The following is a 19949-nucleotide window of genomic DNA, read 5'->3' on the forward strand; positions in this document are numbered from 1 at the left end:
GATATCAAAAGTCATCTACCCCCAAATATCTTACACCTTTCTTCTCTTCCTAGCCCCAGATCTGTTATGATAATAAAATTATTACCTAATGATCCCTCTTAAAAGGTCTTTTGGAAAGCTGTGTGAATTTATTGGGTTAGGGTACTATGTTTCCCAGAAGGGTAACATAAATAATATAGTATAGAGATTAGTTTATCTGATTAAGATCCATTGGCCCCTAACAACAAGCAGAGAAGGGGTATAAGTGGAAGTTGTCCTTGCTGTTGAAAGCAGAATAGAACATAAAACTTAAGGAAAAGAAAGTCTAAAGTAGAAGTGAGGAGGGGTGAAGTCCAGCCTTCCAGGGTATAATGCTAAAATACTTCAGTCATCTAGTGGTAACATGAGGGCATTGGGAATTCTGAGTATTCACCAGTTATCTCCCATGATGTAGGAGAGACTGATGGGACAAATGAGGGAATATTAGTCTATATACATGAAATGTATCACTAATATCCAGTGATACAACCTACTGTCTAGGCCTCAGCTGAGCTGACCAACTAATTATATCATCTGGTGACTAGCAGGTATGGTCATAATTACAACCGATAATGTGCCTATTCCATTTTGAACACACACTAAATATGCTGCATATTCAGTGTTTTACAGCTCTTACCATTTTGTCAAAATGAAGATGGAAATCTTTCAGAATGTCATATTTCTTACCAGTATCTCAGGACTGGGTGGTGGTGGGGGAAGCTGGATTGGAGGCAAGGTACTCAAGGCAAACCCTTGCTTTACCTTGTTGATTTGTTCATTATATTGTGTCTGGTAGAGGAAGAGTAAAATATATTTTAGAGAACAATCAACTTTAAAGAAACAACATATGGGAATACGTGACATAGCTTTTTTTTTTTTTTTTGAGACAGAGTCTCACTTTGTTGCCCGGGCTAGAGTGAGTGCCGTGGCGGCAGCCTAGCTCACAGCAACCTCAAACTCCTGGGCTTAAGCGATCCTACTGCCTCAGCCTCCCAAGTAACTGGGACTATAGGCATGCGCCACCATGCCCGGCTAATTTTTTCTATATATATTTTTAGTTGTCCAGATAATTTTTATTTCTATTTTTAGTAGAGACGGGGTCTCGCTCAGGCTGGTCTCAAACTCCTGACCTCCAGCGATACACCCGCCTCGGCCTCCCAGAGGGCTAGGATTACAGGCGTGAGCCACCACGCCCGGCCGACATAGTTTTTAATAATACAACTAGAATAGTGGTTCCCAAGCTATGGTCAGAAATAATATTTAAAAAAAGCTTCCGAAATAAAAACAATTCTATAGACCACTATCTCCACAAGTAAATAGCTGTATTTTTAAAAATGTTGACTGACAAGAAACAGAGACACATAATTCACAGATCCTTGTGATAATCCCCCAAGTGTTTCCATAATTTTCACCTCTAAAATAGAAACCACTGTTACAAAGTAAAAAAAGGCTAAAGATTCAAGAAGATATAAATAATATACTGGGTAATAAATAGAGAAAAGAAAATGTATTTGTAACAGATACACTACTTACATTAATTTTAAAAACTGAAAGAAAAATTTTAGAGAATTATTAAATACCTACATTTTATTTATCTCAAAAGCTATTCCTCTAGCTAGCTCTAGCTCCATATATATTTTATTCTCTTGCATTTTGCCAAAAATGAAACTCCAATCCTGAAAGCTTAACAACATGCTTTCAACACTTTTTGGCATTGTCCCTATTTTGCTTTATCATATTATTTTGGAAACAACCCACAAGAACTGAAAAATAAACACTAAAACAAAACATTTAAAAAAACTTCCAGATAGAGGACATGTGCTTGGAAGAAAACAAGGATAGAAAGTAAGGGGCAACTCTTTTGAGGCCAAAACTTTGAATAAACCCAACAGAAATGCTAAGCATTACTAAAGGCTAAGTAAGAGTCTGGACAGAAACAGTCAAAACTACCCAGGAAGAAGCTGGACAAGTCTACAGTGCTTTTAGGCAGCACTTTACAAACAGAACATCATTGTTTTTTTTGCTGGTAGTGTTGTGAAATCACAAACCAATCAATATTGTATATCAACCTTAATATATAAATATAAAAAGATTCTAAAACTAAATTAATAAATATTCAGTGGGTTATCTCTTTAGATTACCCTTAGCATGGTCCTAATTCTATTAAATCAATAATTAAGAATTTACTGTTTTCATTATGGAATAATTATGTAAAAAGTTAAGATTAAGAACTAATACAGGCCTACTTGATCTTCCTTTTGATTCTGTAAATACACTATTACTCAAACCAAGTCAAGACATTTATCTTTGGGGCAGAATAAGCTTTGAAATTTTAGGAAAATTAGGTGTGAGGCACAATTTTTGAGTTTATCATTTTCTGGACTAAGGGATCTACAAGACTACATGTATGAGTTCAGGATGCTATCTACAATCAACTACATGGAAGTAATTACTCAAATTGAAAAAATAAATTTTAATTACTGAAAGAAAAAACATATTCTTCCTTAAGTTTCTCTACTAATTGCTTTTAAAGTTAGAAGTCTTCTAAGTTTATATCATCTATAACATTCAGCCAATTTACTCTAAATGTACTTCAGGACTTACCCTGAGGAATGCAATCTTGTTTCTAACATCTGTCACAATGGCATTCCAACTATCTACCGCAGCCTTTAATTGAAGTGATTCTAGGTTGCTGATGTAGAAAAGGAGACACAAGAGAAAGCACTTTCTTTTTATGTAACACTTAGGTTTCCAAAAATTTCCATTATGTTTTCTAGCACTGCGGTCCCCAACCCCTGGCCACGGATGTGTTAGAAACGTGGATGCACAGTAGAAGGTGAGCAGCAGGCAAGCAAACTTTCATCTGTGTTTACAGCCACTTCCCATCACTTGCATCACCACCTGAGCTCCACCTCCTATCAGATCAGCCGTAGCATTAGATTCTCATAGGAGTGCGAACCCTGCTGTAAACTGCACATGCAAGGGATCTAGGTTGCCTGCTCCTTGTGAAAATCTAATGCCTGATGATCTGAGGTGGTGATGCCAGCGCTGGGGAGCGGCTGCAAATACAGATTATCATTAGCAGAGAGGTTTGACTGCACAATAAATGTAATGTGCTTGAATCATCCCCAAACCATCCCCCACACCGGCCTCCGGTCTGTGAAAAATTATCCTCCATGAAACCGGTCCTGGTACCAAAAAGGCTGGGGATCACTATTCTAGCATACATGTACATAACATAAAACAACAAAATTACCCTATCATCAACAATTACCTCAAATGGACACAAAGATGTACAGAAGGGCCTATTATTAAAAATTAAAAACAAAAACTAGTAATATATAAGAATTCTTTTTTTCAAGAGCAAATATAATTTATGCTTGCAGAACACCAAGTTTTTTTCTATCTTGGCAATACTTTTTTAGGACATATTATAAAATTTTTGTACAGGAATAATTCCAATGAAGTAGGGAAGCAGGAAAGGCCAAACAGGGAATTGCCTTAGTCATCTAATGCAGGGACATTCTCAAAAATATTGACCCATCTTGGTAGCATGTTTTGGACTATCTACATATTAACCCTGACATCACAGAGCCATGGTTGGCTTATGTAGTTCCTTTGCAAATTAGAAAAACAAATTGCCTCTGGTAGGGCAAATTAGAAGTACTGTCTCTGGGTGGATGAACGAGGTTGCAGCCTTTGTGCAGTGCACAACCTGCACAAACACAGCAGCTCTACCAACCCATGCCCGCCAAATTACTTAAAGTAGGAGGAACTTTGAGTTATTTAGGTCTGCCATCTCTAAAAGAGAGATTTCATACAGTCTTTCAAAAGGTTCTGTATGTTATAACATCCCCACTGCAGTATCACTCAGCCCGACATTTTTACAAGAGCTGGACAAGTTATAACCTAGCATTATCTCATATAAAGAGGCTTCATAATATTCTAATTTATTGAGCACCCTTTCTCCTAGCAAGCAAAGATAGACTGATCACTTACAACAGTACTTCCCTGACCTGAAAGCATATCAGTGCTATCTGAGAATCTTACTAAACATCAGAGACTCTGATTCTTCAGAATTAAAGAACAATGGTGATCATTAAAATGATAATCATTTTAAAAAGTGATGATGTCTTGGTCCCAGAGATTCTAATTTAATTAATTTTGGAAGTCTGAAGGTATATACTATAAAATTATAAATTTAAGGAGAATTTCATGCAACCTGTCCAATATTGAAAATACTCTATAATTACTATAAAAGCACAGCAGAAAACTGCCTTTAACATGTGATTTTAGGTGTTAATACTGATTTTTTACTCAATGCATTCCAAAGATATTTAAAATTAAGCCTTAGAAGGGAAAACAATTAGAAAAAAGTCTTCCAATTAGAATCCACCTTGTTTTGTAAATATCTGATCTTCATGCATGTCTCTGATTGATACTTTTGATCTATTTCACTATAGAGGAAGGGAAAAATCTTTCAGCAGCTATTACTGCACTCAGTAAACTTCTCAGTGCTTTGTCAGAGGCAACAAAGTACAAGCATCAAAGTAACTAAATGACTTTTGAGGTTTTAAAAAAACAAGAGCTTCTTTACACCAAAGACTCTGATGTCATATATGTAAAACACATCACAGATATGTGAGACACCTTGGAGACACTTGCGAATATCTCTGAGATCAAGATGCATTAAGAAAGAGGGAAAGATTACCTTGCTGCCATGTGAGTCACCCTGGCAAGCTGACTGAGACACTCCTTTTCAGTCTGCTCTAGATGAAGCAAACCAAAATCTCTACGACACTGTAAAAAATACACCTACGGGTTTTGGAGAGAAAGAGAGATGTTGAAGGTGTCCTTCTTATAAATGAACATTCTCTTCTCAATCATCTCAAGTAAATTTTAAGCTATTTTTCAATTTCCGCCAAAAGTACCTGGGCTTTTTGACCATTCAAGATACATTCGAAAGCTTTTTTGATCAATGCATGTCTATAATTCTAATTTCCTTCTTCAGTGGTTACTGAGTTGGTAAACATTCTAGAACATTACTTTGCAAACTTGCACTCATACTGGAATCTACCTAGAAACTTTAAAAAAAAATGATGCCTTGGTCCCAGAGATTCTAATTTCATTGACACTGGGTATAGTCTGGGCACTGGGATTTTTTTAAAACTCTCAGGTAACTCTTTAACATGCAGCAAAATTTGAGAACACTCAAAAGAAGTCTTGCTGTCTATTTTTTTTTTTTCACTGATGAAAAGGTAATAAAATAAGCAGACCAAGGCCCACTGGAGAGATACAGGCCAATGGGCCTTGGAGATCATCTCGTCCAACATCCCCCCCATAGTAGGAAGCCTTTCCACATCACTACTGATGCACAATCATTTAGCCTCGTTTTTTTACTACTAATCACTCAATATTGACTAAAAATATACTCTTGGACAACATTAAGTATTAGAAAGTTCTTTCTTCCTAAAATTAATAATGGAAGCAGAAAGAGGCCTTCTGACCAAAAACAGTGAAAAACAAAGTGTACAAAATTGATCTTTTAAGGTCAATTTGAACTTTTTCTCTTTTTAAAGCTATTGCCTCAACACTATTCTTCATGGATTTTTGGTCCAGATATATCATTCCTTGGTTGTTGACTTCTGGGATGGCAAACACTCTGCTAAGGAATAGAGCTTACCCATGACAGAGGTGGGAAGTTTGTAATGCTTTTAATGTCAGTGAGCTCTCCAAAAATGTTAATCTTATTGTATATCAAGTTTGGTTATCTATAAACAAAAATTATATACACACATACAATCATATTTCTTTTGAGAAACCCCAGGTGTGGTATTCTAAGATAACTTAGAACAAACTGGGTGACTATAAGAATCTGGAAAATAGTTGATTTTTGACATTGGGGTGTATAATGTATACATATTTTTGGAAGATCTGTATAGGAAGTAGTAGACAAAGAAGATACTATGGCAGCAGTAAAATGTTATTCTTAGAAGTTCTACTTAGTGACCTGGCTTCATGAGAATTTTCCCAAGATGTCTATATTTGCTGTAGATACTGCAACAGACCAATTTCTTGGAGTCATTGGGGTAAAACAACACAAGATCATCAACACTGAAGTACTTTCATGCACAATATGCCAATGAGTCAAAAAAAGCACAAGACTTTGAGCTGTGTTTTCCTGGCTGGTCCTAAGTTGTCTTATTTCTGTTTATTCAAAAAAAGTCTTTTAAAAATTCTTCAGTACATTAGTATATAAATAAAACTTCCCTCTCTCACTCCATGCCCATCCCCTCTCTTTTTTATTTTCTTACCTCAGCTGTTAAAGCTCTGCTAGTTTCTGCATTCAGTTTGCTTAAGTATGTTTTCATTGTGCTTTCCAGATTATGTTTCTCCATTTCCCACTGAGATCTGAAATATATCATTAAAGAGTCAGCAATATTACAGCAAGGATGACATTTTAAATCTTACTCAGGAGGAAAAAAGATATGTTATATAATTAGCAGGAAATTATTTCTTGGATAATAATACAGCATATAAAAATAAGAGAAGACATTGCTGTGCCCCACTGTCATCCTTTACTATCAAGAGCGTATAAGCTCTAAAGTTATCAGGATAGAGGTTATGATTTAAAACTTGGCTCTGAAATCAAGTTGTCTGAGGATGAATCTTAGCTCCACAACTTATTAAATGTAAAACCTTGGGCAAGTACAATGGATTGAATACTTGTGTCCCACCAAAATTCATGTGTTGAAATCCTAAGCTCCAAGGTACTAGGAGGTGGTATCATTGGGAGGTAATCCTCCTGAATGGAATTAGTGCTCTTATAAAAGAGGCCCGAGAGTTCCCTTGCTTCCCCCACCCTCCGGCCCTGCCATGTGAGGTTACAGTGAGATGGCAATCTATGAGGAAGCAGATCTTCATCGGACACTGAAACTTCTCAGCCTCTAGAACCATGGGAAATACATTTCTGTTGTTTATAAGCCACCCAGTCAATGGTATTTTATTATAGCAGTCCAAACTATGATAACAAGTTACTTAATTTCTGTATACCTCAGTTTCCTCACACATAAAAATGAAGAAAATTGTATTACTTACCTCAAAGAGCTGTTGTGAAAATTCACTCAGATAATATACATAAAGCAGTATGTGTTTGGCACGTAAGTAGTAAATAAATGTTAGCTATTATCATTATTAATAAACTTTGCATAAGATAAAGTTTCTATAAAGCTTTTTTGTATCCCAACAATAGCAATCACATAGGTTTTTATTATTCCTGTCATAAAGTGAAGTCACTGCATTAAAATACTTCACTGGTTATTTCAGTGCTCACATTCAACACCTTAGAATGAAAGCAAACCCTGTACCTTGAGAAGTAAGAATGGAGATGATGGTAAGGACATTGTTTATGAAGGACATTATGTAAAATGGCTACCTACGAGGTTTGTTTTCTTTTCCATCCCATCTCAGCTTCTTACACTTGAGTCTCAGAATTCTATAGAATACAAATCAATTCTGTCTTTAATGAAAACAATTAATTGAAAATAGAACATCATAATAGGGACTGTCACTAAAGCCATCATCAGTGTTTTATGATTAGAAATACCCAAATGCTTGGGGACCCATTGATGAGACAATTGATAACAACAGATTGTAAATACCATTAAGGCCAGAGTTTTTTGAGGGGAAGAAAAATCACAAAATATTTAAGCAGATAGGAATTAATTATTGTCATTAATACTGTGTAAAATTTTCCTACAAGAAAAAAATAAAAAAATAAATTGGACTTTATCAAAATTAAAAACCTTAGTGCTTTAAATGACATCATCAAGAAAGTGAAAAGACAACCCACAGAATGGGAGAAAACATTTGCCAATCATGTATCTGATAAGGGACTTGGATTCAAAACATAAAAAGAATGCTTAAAACTCAACAATAAAAAGACAACCCAACTTTTAAAATGGGCAAGGGATTTGAATAGACATTCTCCAATAAGCACATGAAAAGATGCTCAACATAATTAATGGGAAGATGCAAATCAAAACCACAGTGATTACTTCACAAGTAATAAAATGGGTAAAATAAAGACAGATAATCTAACAAGTATTGGAGAGAATGTGGAGAAATTGGAACCCTCATACATTGCTGGTGGGACTGTAATATGGTGCATTCACTTGGAAAACAAGTTTGGCAATTCTTAAAACGTTAAACACAAAGTTTATTGATAAACCAGCAATTCTATTCTGTGGTATATGCCCAAGAGATATGAAAATATGTTCACAAAAATCTGTATATAAATATTCATAATAGCATAATAGCATTATTCATAATAGCCAAAAAAATGGAAACAAGCCAATGTCTATCAACTGATGAAAAATAAAATGTGGTATATTCCAAGAACAGAATATTATTTATCCATAAAAAGGAGTATTGATACATGCTACAACATGGATGAATTTTGAAAATATTAAGTAAAAGAAATTAATTGCCAGAGGCCATATATTATATGATTTAATTTACATGAAATTTCCAACATAGGCAAAAGCAGAGAGAAAATACATTAGTGGTTGCCAGAAGCTGCAGGTGGAGGGAATAGGGAGTGACTTTTAATGTACAACTTTCCTTTTTGGGGTGATAAAAATGTTCTGGAAATAGTGGTGATGGCTGTACACCTCTGTGAATATATTAAAAGAACAATACAGGGTGAACCTTATGCTATATGAAATAGATCTCAAAAAAGCTGTTATTAAAAAAATGACCACTGGGCACAGTGGCTCACGCCTATAATCCTAGCACATTGGGAGGCTGAGGTGGGAGGATTGCTTAAGCTCAGGAGCTCGAGACCACCCTGAGCAAGAGTGAGACTCCATCTCTACAAAAAAATGGAAACATTAGTTGGGTGTGGTGGCATGTGCCTGAGTCCCAGGTACTCAGGAGGCTGAGGAAGGAGGACTACTTGAACCTAGGAGTTTGAGGCTGCCTGAGCTATGATCGCACCCACTGCACTCTACCCCAGGCAACAGAGCCAAATTTTTATTTCAAAAAAATAAAAAATAAATAAATAAATTACCCACAGGCAAAAATAGGTGAATCAAAATAACACTTAGCCGGTTTCATACAGCAGTCATACTTAGTAGCATTGATTAGGGGAAAGAAATAAGAACTCTGAAGCTCTAGCCCCTGGCAGTAGTTTATTATGTTACCGTAACTTTGTTGATACACTCTCTCTCAGCAGTTTTCTAGAGCCAAAGTTAAGGTGATCATACCTCCCAATATGCCTAGGACACTTTCAGTGTTCACCTATTGTCCTAGTACAACTATCAATATCACTCAATTATCAGGCTCAAAAGTAACCCAGTTTGAATGATAAATTACATGGCTACTGTTGCCAGAATGTATTGAATTTCAGAGATAGTGCACCCACCCAAAGAAAAAGCTAAATTTGTACCTTTTCATGGAAAGTTGCTCTTTAAGGTTCTTGATTTCATTATCTTTAGCATGGATTTGACGTTGTAATCTAAGCAAATAAGAAAGTCATAAAATGTCAGAAACTGTTTCTCATTAACACAGTCAGAACAGCTCTACCTATAGCTGAGGAAGGGACCAGGAATGTCCATTTTGCACCACAAATCTTGAGCCTGAAAACAATAACTTGACTCTTATACCTGGTCCTTTTGACATTTATCTTTCTTGTTTCTGATGTCTGATTTACTGACTTTCCCAAAAAGGGGGAATTAAGTTCTAACTCAAGTAAATTAGAAAGGGAGAGAGAAGTATTTATCTTATATTCCCAGCTTAATCATTGCGAAAAATGTCTTAAGCTTTTTAGTTTCCCCTAAAAAACAGAGATGGTATCTTCTGATTTTCTAAGCCTGTGTGGTGAGACTGAGAACTTTTAAGTTCTTTCAAAAGATATTATATCAAATCATGCAAATTATTAAAGACTTAAGGTCTGAAGGAAATCAAACCTTAAATATAGAAGTAATGAGGCTGTGTGCAAGTAAGAATTTTGATTAAAACTGTAAATTATAACCTGGGAGTCACTCACATGACCTAATCATGGAAAGGATGGGTAAAAATTTTGTATAAATCAGAAAGCATAACCTGTGATCAACTTAAAAAATAATATGCAAGAAACTATTAAGAGAAATGCAAAGTAATACTTTTTGTCTGACATATATTCAGATACCATTTTTGATGTTCCTCCCTCATGCTGCTGTATTTCTTTTTACAACCAAGCTTTTATATAAACCCATTAATTAGCTTCAAAATGGAGATTTATAGCAAAAGTACATTACTCTTTAAGTCTCTTGATATGTTCAGACTCTTGGGATAAATCAGAGTTTGGGTTAATATAAATTATTGGAATGATGAAGCTTTGAAACCAAGACTTCAATGTTGGCTGGATTACTTACTACTAGATTTCAGAGACTAACCACTCACCTTTACTCTAAGCTTCTTAGAAGCTGTAATGACTTATAATCAATGGTCTGAAAATTCAGTGAAAAGAAACCAGGTCTCTTTCTGTACAAAAGAGGTCACATTCTTAAGTGAAGAATAAGAAATATAAGCTTTGTTACTGTAATATACAGAACTATGTTGACAGAGTTGAAAGTAGTAACATTTCTAAAATTGACATCTTCTTTTCCTTTGTATACTTCCCTTACTTCAATATTTTAACTGGCTCTAGTTTAGAGTAGTCAGTAAGAGTTGACAGAACTAGTGGGAAATTCAGGAGACGAGGATTCTTTAACAATGGAAGATAAGGTAGGCATAATTCTTATTATCCAGCTCAGATATGAACAAAATATATATGTTCACATAGTCATAACTTTTCAGTCCTATTTTTCTCATGTATAACATGAAGTGGTGGGATGATTAGATTTTCTTTTTTAAAAGATCTAAAGTTCTCAAGCTAACTCTTGCTGGCTATCAAGTTTATTATATAGATTTTATTGACAATATCTTGAGGTTTATTAAGTGCTTATTGTAGTTTATGCAAAATAGGTCACTTTTATATGAATTCTCTTTAACACTTCAATTATCATCAACACATATTTGCCAAACATTTACGGCAGGCATGGCATTGAATTAAGCTAAAGAAAAAAAACATTTTTTCTTCTGCTACCTAAAAAGCTCCATATTTTAAGATGAAACCAACAGTTATAATCAAACAGTATTTATATTTTTATCACATACTCTTGGAAATGTTCAGGCCAATTAAACAAAGAAAAGGGTCAAAAGCTTATATAAGAAGCTTATGTAAGAGTGTTCATGTTTTCTATTCTGCCTGGATGCCCTGTCTTTTCTCCCATATCTCATCTTACCTAGCCTACAATGCCTAGGTTCAGTATTATGTCTTTAATTTAAAGTTCTTCCTCCCCTGAAGGAAGTTCTTCCTTATCACAACAGTCAAAAGTATTATCTCAACCCTAAAAAAAAAACCCCTATTAAGTACAGTTATTTATATGTACTTTTTAAAATAAACTTTTCATTTTGAGATAATTGTAGATTTGCATACAGGTGTAAGAAATAATACAGAAAGATCCCAGGTACCTTTTCCCACATTTCTCCCAATGGTAACATCTTGCAAAACTACAGTACAATATCATGACCAGAATGTTGACAGTGATACAGGCAAGATGCTGAAGAAGTTCTGTCACCAAAAGGATCCCTCATTTTGCCCTTTTATGGCCACACAAACTTCCCCTCACTCCCATCCCCTTCTTATAACCTTGGAACCACCAATCTGTTTTCCATTTTTATAATTTTGTTGTTTCAAGAATGTTATAGAAATGGAAATGTAAAGGCATATAAGCTTTTGGGATTGGCTTTTTTCACTCTTTGACGTCTGCAGGGTTTATAGTGATTTCACTATCTTTTTACCCCAGATGGTAATTTCTGTCTTTTTTCTTATGTTGTCAGTTTTGCTAGAAGTTTGTCAATTTTATTGATCTTTAAAAAAAAAAAAAAAACCCAGCCTTTTGCTTCATGGATTTTCTATTGTTTTTCTGTTTCCAACTCCATTATTTCAAAACTTTAGGTCTATTTAGGTTCTTTGTCTAGGATCTTGACACGAAGGATTAGATTATCCATTTGAGCTTTTTCCCTTTTTTAATGTGTGTATTGAGTTTTATAATCTTCTCAGCACTGCTTCAGCTGTGTACCACAAATCTGGATATATTATATTTTCACATTAATTCAGTTCAATGTATTTTTGTTTCCCTTGAGATCTCTTCTTTGACCCATGGATTATTTAGACATGGACTGTGTAGTTTCCAAGTGTTTGGAGGTTTCTTTTTATCTTTCTGGTATTGATGTCTAGTTTGATTCTATTGGGACCTGAGAACATGCTTTGTATGATTTCAACCTTTTTAAATTTGTTGAGGTTTGTTTTATGGCCCAGGATATGGTCTATCTTGTTATTATGTTCTGTGGGCACTTGAAAGCATGTGTACTCTGTGGTTGTCTGGTAGAGTGTTCTATAAATATTGATTAGATCCTGTTGGTTGACAATCTTCTACATTCTTGCTTATGTTGTTTAGTAGCTTTATAAATTGAGAGTGGGGTTTGAAGTCATCAATTACAATGATAAATTTTTCTATTTCTCCTTTCAGTTATATCAGGTCTCGTTTTATGTGTTTTGATGTTCTGTTGCTTGGTACATAATACGTTTAGGTTCTGATTTCTTCCCAGTGAATTGATCCTTTTATTAATACCATTATGTAATGTTCCTCTTAGTGTCCAGTAGTTTTCTTTCTGTTGAAGTACTTTTTATCTGATTTTAATACAGCCACTCCTACTTTTTTTGATAAATATTTGCATGGTATATCTTTTACTACACTTTTACTTTTGAGCTACCTATATTGTTGCATTTGAAGTGAGTTTCTTGTAAACAGCATATTTGGGAATCACATTTTGCTTGTGTTTTAAATCTACTCTGCCAGTCTTTACCTTTTAATTGGTGTATTTAGACCATTTACATTTAAGGTGAGTATTAATGTGTCAGAGCTTGAGTCTGTCATTTAATTATTTGTTTTCTGTTTTGTTCCCTCTGTTTTTCTTTTCTTACCTTTGTGTGGGTCATTTGAACATTTTTTGGATTCCATCTTGACTAATTGATAGTGTTCTGAAATATATTTCTGTGCAGTTTTCTTAGTGGCTGCACTAAGTATTAAAATACACACACATAATTAATCATCATCTATTGGTATTGATCTTTTCTTCAAGTGAAGTATAGAAACTTTGCTCTCATTTAAGTCCCTTTATCCTCCCCACTTTTAAAATACATTGTTTTGTTTCCTCTACATACATTGAATTCCACATGTGATGGTGTTATAATTTTTGTTTCAACCATCAAAGTCCTAAGCTATTAAATATGATTTAAATTAATGAATAGGATAGACTGTTATTATTTATCCTTCTCTTTATTCATTCTGATGGTCTTCTTTCTGAAGTTTCAGCTTCTATTTTCATTTCTTTTATATTTAGAGACAACATAGCGATTCCTATAGCCTACCCCATTCTTTAAGGGTAGGCTACAGGAATTTGCTAGCAACAAATTCTTATACTTTTCCTTTGTGTGAGACTGTCTTTATTTCCCTTTATTCCCGAAGAATATTTTTGCTAAAAACAGGATTCATATTTCTGTTCTTTTCTTTCAGTACTTGAATAATGTGACACTTCCTTCTGGCTTCCATGGTTTCAGATGAAAAATCTGCTGTCATTTAAATTGCATTCCTACATAAGTCATGTTTCTCTCTGCCTGCTTTCAAGACTTTTGTCTTTAGTTTTCAGAAGTTATGATGTGTCTTTCTTAGCATGGATTTCTTTGGGTTTTTACCCAAAAAGGACTATATCCATCAAGTTTTTATTTTGATTACTGTATTTTCTAGTTCTATAACTTCCACTCTTTACTGTAACTAATTTCTTACTGAGATTTTTTAGGTTTTCATTTGTTTCAAGAGAATTCAATTTTGTTGAAGCATTTTTATGATGGTGCTTTAAAATCTTTCTCAAATAATTCCAATATCTGAATCATTGCAATACTATTATTTGTTGGTCTTTTCTCTTTCATGTTGTAATTTTCCTGGTTCTTGGTATGATGAGTATTTTCTATTGTAGCCTAGATATTTTAGATATTATGAGACTCTGAGTTCTATTTAATCTTCCTATTTTTAGCAGTCAGTTCCCCTGTTGAGGTGTTATGTAAGAGCCAAGGAGGTGTGTATATTCATTCACCTTTGCACTGGGCTCTGCCAACAGCACCCCAGCAAAAGTGGACACTGACTCACACTGCCTCAATGCAGGCAAGAGGTGTAGAAGATCAGCCCCTCCTTTAGCCTCACTGAAACCTTCCCGTAAAAGTGGAGCACCAGTTCACATTGCTGTTTTGCCTCTAAGTGGTGTATAAGACCAGCTCCTTGCCAGGCACTCCTGACTCCAGGAAAGGAGAAAGCAAAGGGCTGACTCACACTACTTTGTTGCTGCAGGGTGGAGGCTGGATCCCAGCTCCCTGTTGTGTTCCTCTGTCACCAGCTGAGGGGAGGGGGAAAAATGGAATATCAACTAGCCCCATGGATGAAGACTTGGCTCCTCATGACAGGAGTAGGGGCGAAGCCTAGTATTGACTAGTTAGTTCTGCTTCATACTGGAAGTCACACTGATGCTAGGTAGAGGTAGAGGCTCTTTTCCCAGTTGAAGCACACTGACATATCCTAGCAGAGCAACTGGAGTACTATCTCCTGCCTGGTGGGAATTAGAGGTCAGCTGCTTGCTTAGTATTGCTGACACTACCCCAGGAGGGGAATAGGATTGCTGCCACCTACTTATGTCAGGTGGAAGAATGAGCATACACTGCCTACTTCTGGGGGGGTGGTGTGGGGGCCATTGGTGTTTGGCTGGAGTAGGATTGGAATTGTCAAAAAGATTTTCTGTTGTTATACTTTCCTTTTCCTAATCTTTTGGCTAGAGGGAACAGTCTATTCTTGGAGTTTGTTTTCCCTGTGCTTATTGGTAGTTCCAGGTTGAAGACTTCTAAAGTGTCCCATCTAGGATATATGGGAGGCAATAATTGAACTTACTGCCATTTCATTCCTCAAGTCCCAATGTCTTTAGACAATATGCTTTTTTATTCCATCTTCTAGAGTATTCCTATGCCTATTTATCGTGTTATATCCAGGGTGTTTAAGTTGTAAGAGGAAAGCACTGTGAGGAATGGGACTATTACATCTTTGTGGACCTACAAGTCCCTCTGTTATATGTAATTTTAATGTTTACATGTTAATCGATTTATTCTTCATTAGCTCATAATGAATATCTCACACATCTTGGTATCTTCTACATGTGCCTTGCATAATTTTTCTAACATAGTGAGTACTTGTTTGGTGAATGCTCAATGCTAAACACTTATTGTGTGAAGACATACACATACCCCAAAGTGGTTTGTTTCAGCCTCAAGCATACAAGAGTACATGAGCCAGCTGTCAGAGTTGAGGAGGGACATCCACAGGTGGTAAAGGAGAGAGCTCATCTGCATTGATGGCATTGCTTTTCTAATCCCTGATATTATATGACATTTCTGGATGGTCACCTTCCAGGCTAAAAGACATTTAATCCTAAAATACGGCTTCTTAACTGCAGCCAGCTTAGTTTGCCCAAGCTTTCTTAGGTCCTCAACTCCTTCTGAACTTTGAAGGATTTCTCTAACTCCAGTAGGGACAAGTCTGAAAGTGTTTGTGACTGAAATTATGTTGCCAGAACTACAGCATCCAGTTCTTCCTAATAAGCCCCTTCATGTTGGAAATATAGTATATAAGAGTAAATTTAAGGCCTAAATCTCCATCAAATATTTCTCCAATTTTACAAGAAATATCTTGGATGCCTTTCTCTAAGACATTCCTAGCACTTGTCTATTCTCCTTACTAGCATTCTGGAACTGCAAGAGATTTTAAATTAGACTTCATGGATGGATGGTGTTACTGTTTATTATTATAACATAATGTGTTACGCTATGCTACCTTCAACTAACACAGTTTGGAGACAGTGATTAGCACAAAAAGAATAAGGCAGGTCACTTATTTTTCCCTGTTAATTTGAGTTTTTGGTTTTAGGCATTTAATATTTAAGGTTATAGGAGAAAAGAGACTGGTGGCAGAGGAGGAGGGGAGAGTCTCCATGAATTTTGTTTTATATGTCTCAGGCTTAGAACACAGATATTCTGAGATACCGATACAAAAAAGCACTTAATTGATTCCATGAGTGTCTTTGAGGAATGTACTCATCATATGCTATAAAGAAACAGCCAATCATTGGTCACGTTTTTACAAATTAGAGCCATGATCTGAAGGTTAATTATCTTTCTTATGTAATTCTATTATCTTCACACTTGCTCCATGAATACATGAAAAGCTTAATATATAGTGTGAGCAGCTGCTTACTTCTCAATCTGGTTGGTAAGGCAAAAAAATAGGTTGGTTTTTAAGTAAGCGCAGCCCTGTGGTTGGAGTTCCTAATGTGCAGTCACAATGCCACCTAGTGGCTACAGAGATTAACTATTAAAGATGCTGTTTATTATAGAACAAACACAGAATTCCCCTTTCATTAAAAGATTCGCACTTACTTGGAAACCTTATTGATTCCAAAAGCCACCTGTTGGTTAAGAGATGCGATGATTTTGTCCCTCTTTTTAACCTCCATTTGGTTTTCTTGCCACCGAAAAGTCACTGTTTTCAACTGTCTTTTGAAATCCTGATCAACGAAAAATATTATTTCAGTTAATTCTGTTCAAGTCATTAGAAATTGAAAGAAAAAAACAAACGAGGTTCTTTTAAAAAAGAAAATACCATTAATTTTAACATTTTAAAAATTTCTCATTTCGCTCAGATCTTACGGCAAAAGTACTTACTTCACACTGATAGTGCAATTTATAAAGCTGTCGTTGACGAGCAAGCCTTTCCTTTTCAGTTTCTCCATAGTCTGCAGTTACCTTGCCGGTTGAGCCCTGCTGAGCCAAATGGAATATGCATGTCTTATTTTCCACTAAAAAAAACACCACTTATATTTTAGTTATTTAAAGTGGATTTAAAGTTGCTATCTTACTCCTATTCATGCTTTTTGTCTCAAATCAAACATCACTATTACTTTAGATAAACCTACCTCACTCCCATTACAGCATTCACTAAACAATACCAGAGTTACTTATCTACTGCTACTGGATAATACTAATTGTATGCTTACTATTTTCAAGCATTTTTTGATAATGCTTTTATTATCGTAAGAACCATATGAGACAGGCAGTTATTAGTACCATTTTAGAGATGATAAAATTAGTAACTTGCCCAAAGTCACACAGACAGTTAAACAGAGGAGCCTGAGTTCTAATGCAGGCAGCCTTAATTGCCCAAACACTTAATTATTGCATTATATCATCTTAGTTTAATGTTCAACTTATTTGACTTTAAACACTATACTAACAGAGACCATGTCTGAGCATAGCTCTTGACGCAATGACGGTGCTAATAGTTTTTGAATAAATGAATAAATAAACATTTTTTGAAAGGTATGTGATACTGTATTTTCAAGTTTTCATAATTCTTATGGCTACTGAATGAAAACCAGAGGTCCCATATTTAAACTTTAGTGTGACATCCAAAAATAAGAATATGTTACTTCAGTTAAAATGTACATATTCTAATTGAAAAAGAGGAAAAAAGATATGGCAATTATATGAATATTGTACTACCAGCCAAGGAATCATTTGTACTAACTATACCCTTAGACAATGACTATTCCTACATATATATATGCTATTATATTTAAACTACAGAGCAGATTATCACTGAATTCTCATGAGTGGGTAAAATAAGCTGTTTTTTTAAAAAAAATTTGTCTCATTTACTTTGTCTAATTCAGTGTTGTGTTGAGTTAGTTAAGTCATGTTTATATGCCTCTTTATATATAGGTACATCATTCCAAGCACTGACTACTACCAAGAATGGAACGAGAAAAATGTTACACATTAATATTTTTTATAGACAATTCATGCTAGCAACCAGATTTTCATTTTTAAAAAATGAAAGTAGCTTTGTTTTACAAAATTATTTTTCTTATTACATTTAATCCAGTGAGATTATGCCAGTTTTTTTTTCTATTGTGATATTCAAAAACGCTTTGCAAAAAATCCATCTGTAATCAACTTTGTCCCATAAAGCCAGGAAATGGTTTGGGGCCTAAAGTGAAAAGTTTCCAGCTCCTAGGGTTCTTTTTTCCTTGTTCCATTTTCTTTCTTATATTCCCCCATGCCTCCTTTCCTGTTTTTTCTCGCTCCTCAAAAACATAGCATAAGCCATGGGGTTTTGCAAAGACTGTGCTGTTTAAAGAGTCACAGGGAAAACAAAGTAACAACTATATCCGAGAGAGGAAGGCAGGGCTGTATCCTCTTCAGTCATACTTACCTGTTCTATCATGTCCAAAATATGCAGTTCATCCAGGCTATAGATCTTGTCTTCAGTTGCAGAATCTTCTTTAACCTCACTTGCATCATCTTTCATAAATCTACTTACTGAATGTGGATTTGCTTGTTCTCGCTTCAGCTGCTCTTCCTTTTTTGCCATACATGGGCTATAGTGGTGACATAATCAATGTGCTCTTTTATAATTATGCTTTTCATCTAAGCTATTGTTTCCCAAATTAGAATTGTACTAGTCTCATGAGATGCACAGTATTAGAAGAATTCATGGTCAAAGAAAGTTTGCACAGTTCTCATACTGTGTCTTTCTCTTGAAGATTCACAATGAATATTAGCATATTTGAGATAGCACTCAATCAAGGTAACTTTAATTCTGTTCATCTCAGTGTTTTCAAGATTTATGAGGCTACAGTGTTCATTTTTCAAATTATAACTATTAATATCAGTTATTTTGGGAAAGAATACTTTGAGACATATTATTGGCAAGCATTTCGACATCGCCTTTATTATTTTACCATCACAACATTCTTTCTCCGCCCCGCCCCGCGCCACAATTTTCTTGACAAGTAGGTTGGTTTAACCAACTTCAGTGTTTAGGTCCAATGTACATTTAAATAAAGGGTTACAAAGAGCAGTATAAAGTAGATTTTAAAATGGAAGTTTCTTTTGTAATAGGACTTTAAAAAAAAAAAAACCGTAGTAATAACATAGATTTCAGTAACTAAACAGCTAACAGGGACCACTTACCAAAATAAAAATACTATAAATACAATGGCAATTAACCAATTTTTATACTTATGTTTAAAATTTAAATGCATGCTACTATCCTTTCACTTGGCTTGCTACTTAGAAGCTATGAATTTCCTTCCTAATCTCCTTGAATGGTAACAAGAAACAGTACTTTTACTTATAGCATAATATAAAAACCTTGATTTTACTAGTAAGTAGAAAACTCTAGGAAATTTTTTTTTAAGCACACTGAGATCTAGAAAAAAATGACATCTAATGCTTGTAGAATAATTCATAAAACACTACAGAACAGTCATTAGGTATCACTGGGGTACTCTAGAGTGACCCAAACATTTTAAGAAGTTCAATGAAATCAATTGCTTATGCAGGCCACTGGCTGCCAAGCCCAATTAATTTTCTAAGTTACTTGAAGAGTTTTTAAAAGATTAAATATTTTTAGGCACCCTTACAACTGCAAGAATATAGATGAATTTGCACTTTTGAAAAGCTTCTCAAGATTATTCCTAAATTTTTTAAGTACAGTCAGGTGTTACTGAACATCAAGGATACTTTCTGAGAAATGTGTCATTAGGTGATTTTGTCATTGTGCAAACATCATAAAGCATGCTTATACACATCTGGATGGTATAGCCTACTATATACCTAGGATATATGGTATAGTCTATTGCTCCTAGGCTATAAAATTCTATAGCATGTTACTATACTGAATACT

At 35.0% G+C, this 19949-nt stretch overlaps 1 protein-coding gene across 1 annotated transcript in view; it reads right to left on the minus strand.

Moving 5' to 3' along the window:
* Window positions 1-19949, minus strand: part of DZIP3 (DAZ interacting zinc finger protein 3) — an 86207-nt gene that overhangs the window by 11544 nt on the left and 54714 nt on the right. Inside the window, exons 19-26 of the mRNA XM_045540342.1 lie at window positions 18474-18639; window positions 16925-17020; window positions 16640-16767; window positions 9467-9535; window positions 6333-6429; window positions 4730-4833; window positions 2623-2710; window positions 706-807 (exon numbers count right to left, since the gene is read on the minus strand). Coding sequence (XP_045396298.1) covers window positions 706-807; window positions 2623-2710; window positions 4730-4833; window positions 6333-6429; window positions 9467-9535; window positions 16640-16767; window positions 16925-17020; window positions 18474-18639 — 850 coding nt within the window. The remainder of the gene's footprint in view (window positions 1-705; window positions 808-2622; window positions 2711-4729; window positions 4834-6332; window positions 6430-9466; window positions 9536-16639; window positions 16768-16924; window positions 17021-18473; window positions 18640-19949) is intronic.

This window comes from Lemur catta, chromosome 1, assembly GCF_020740605.2.
Source record: "Lemur catta isolate mLemCat1 chromosome 1, mLemCat1.pri, whole genome shotgun sequence".
NCBI classification, from domain to species: Eukaryota; Metazoa; Chordata; class Mammalia; order Primates; family Lemuridae; genus Lemur; species Lemur catta.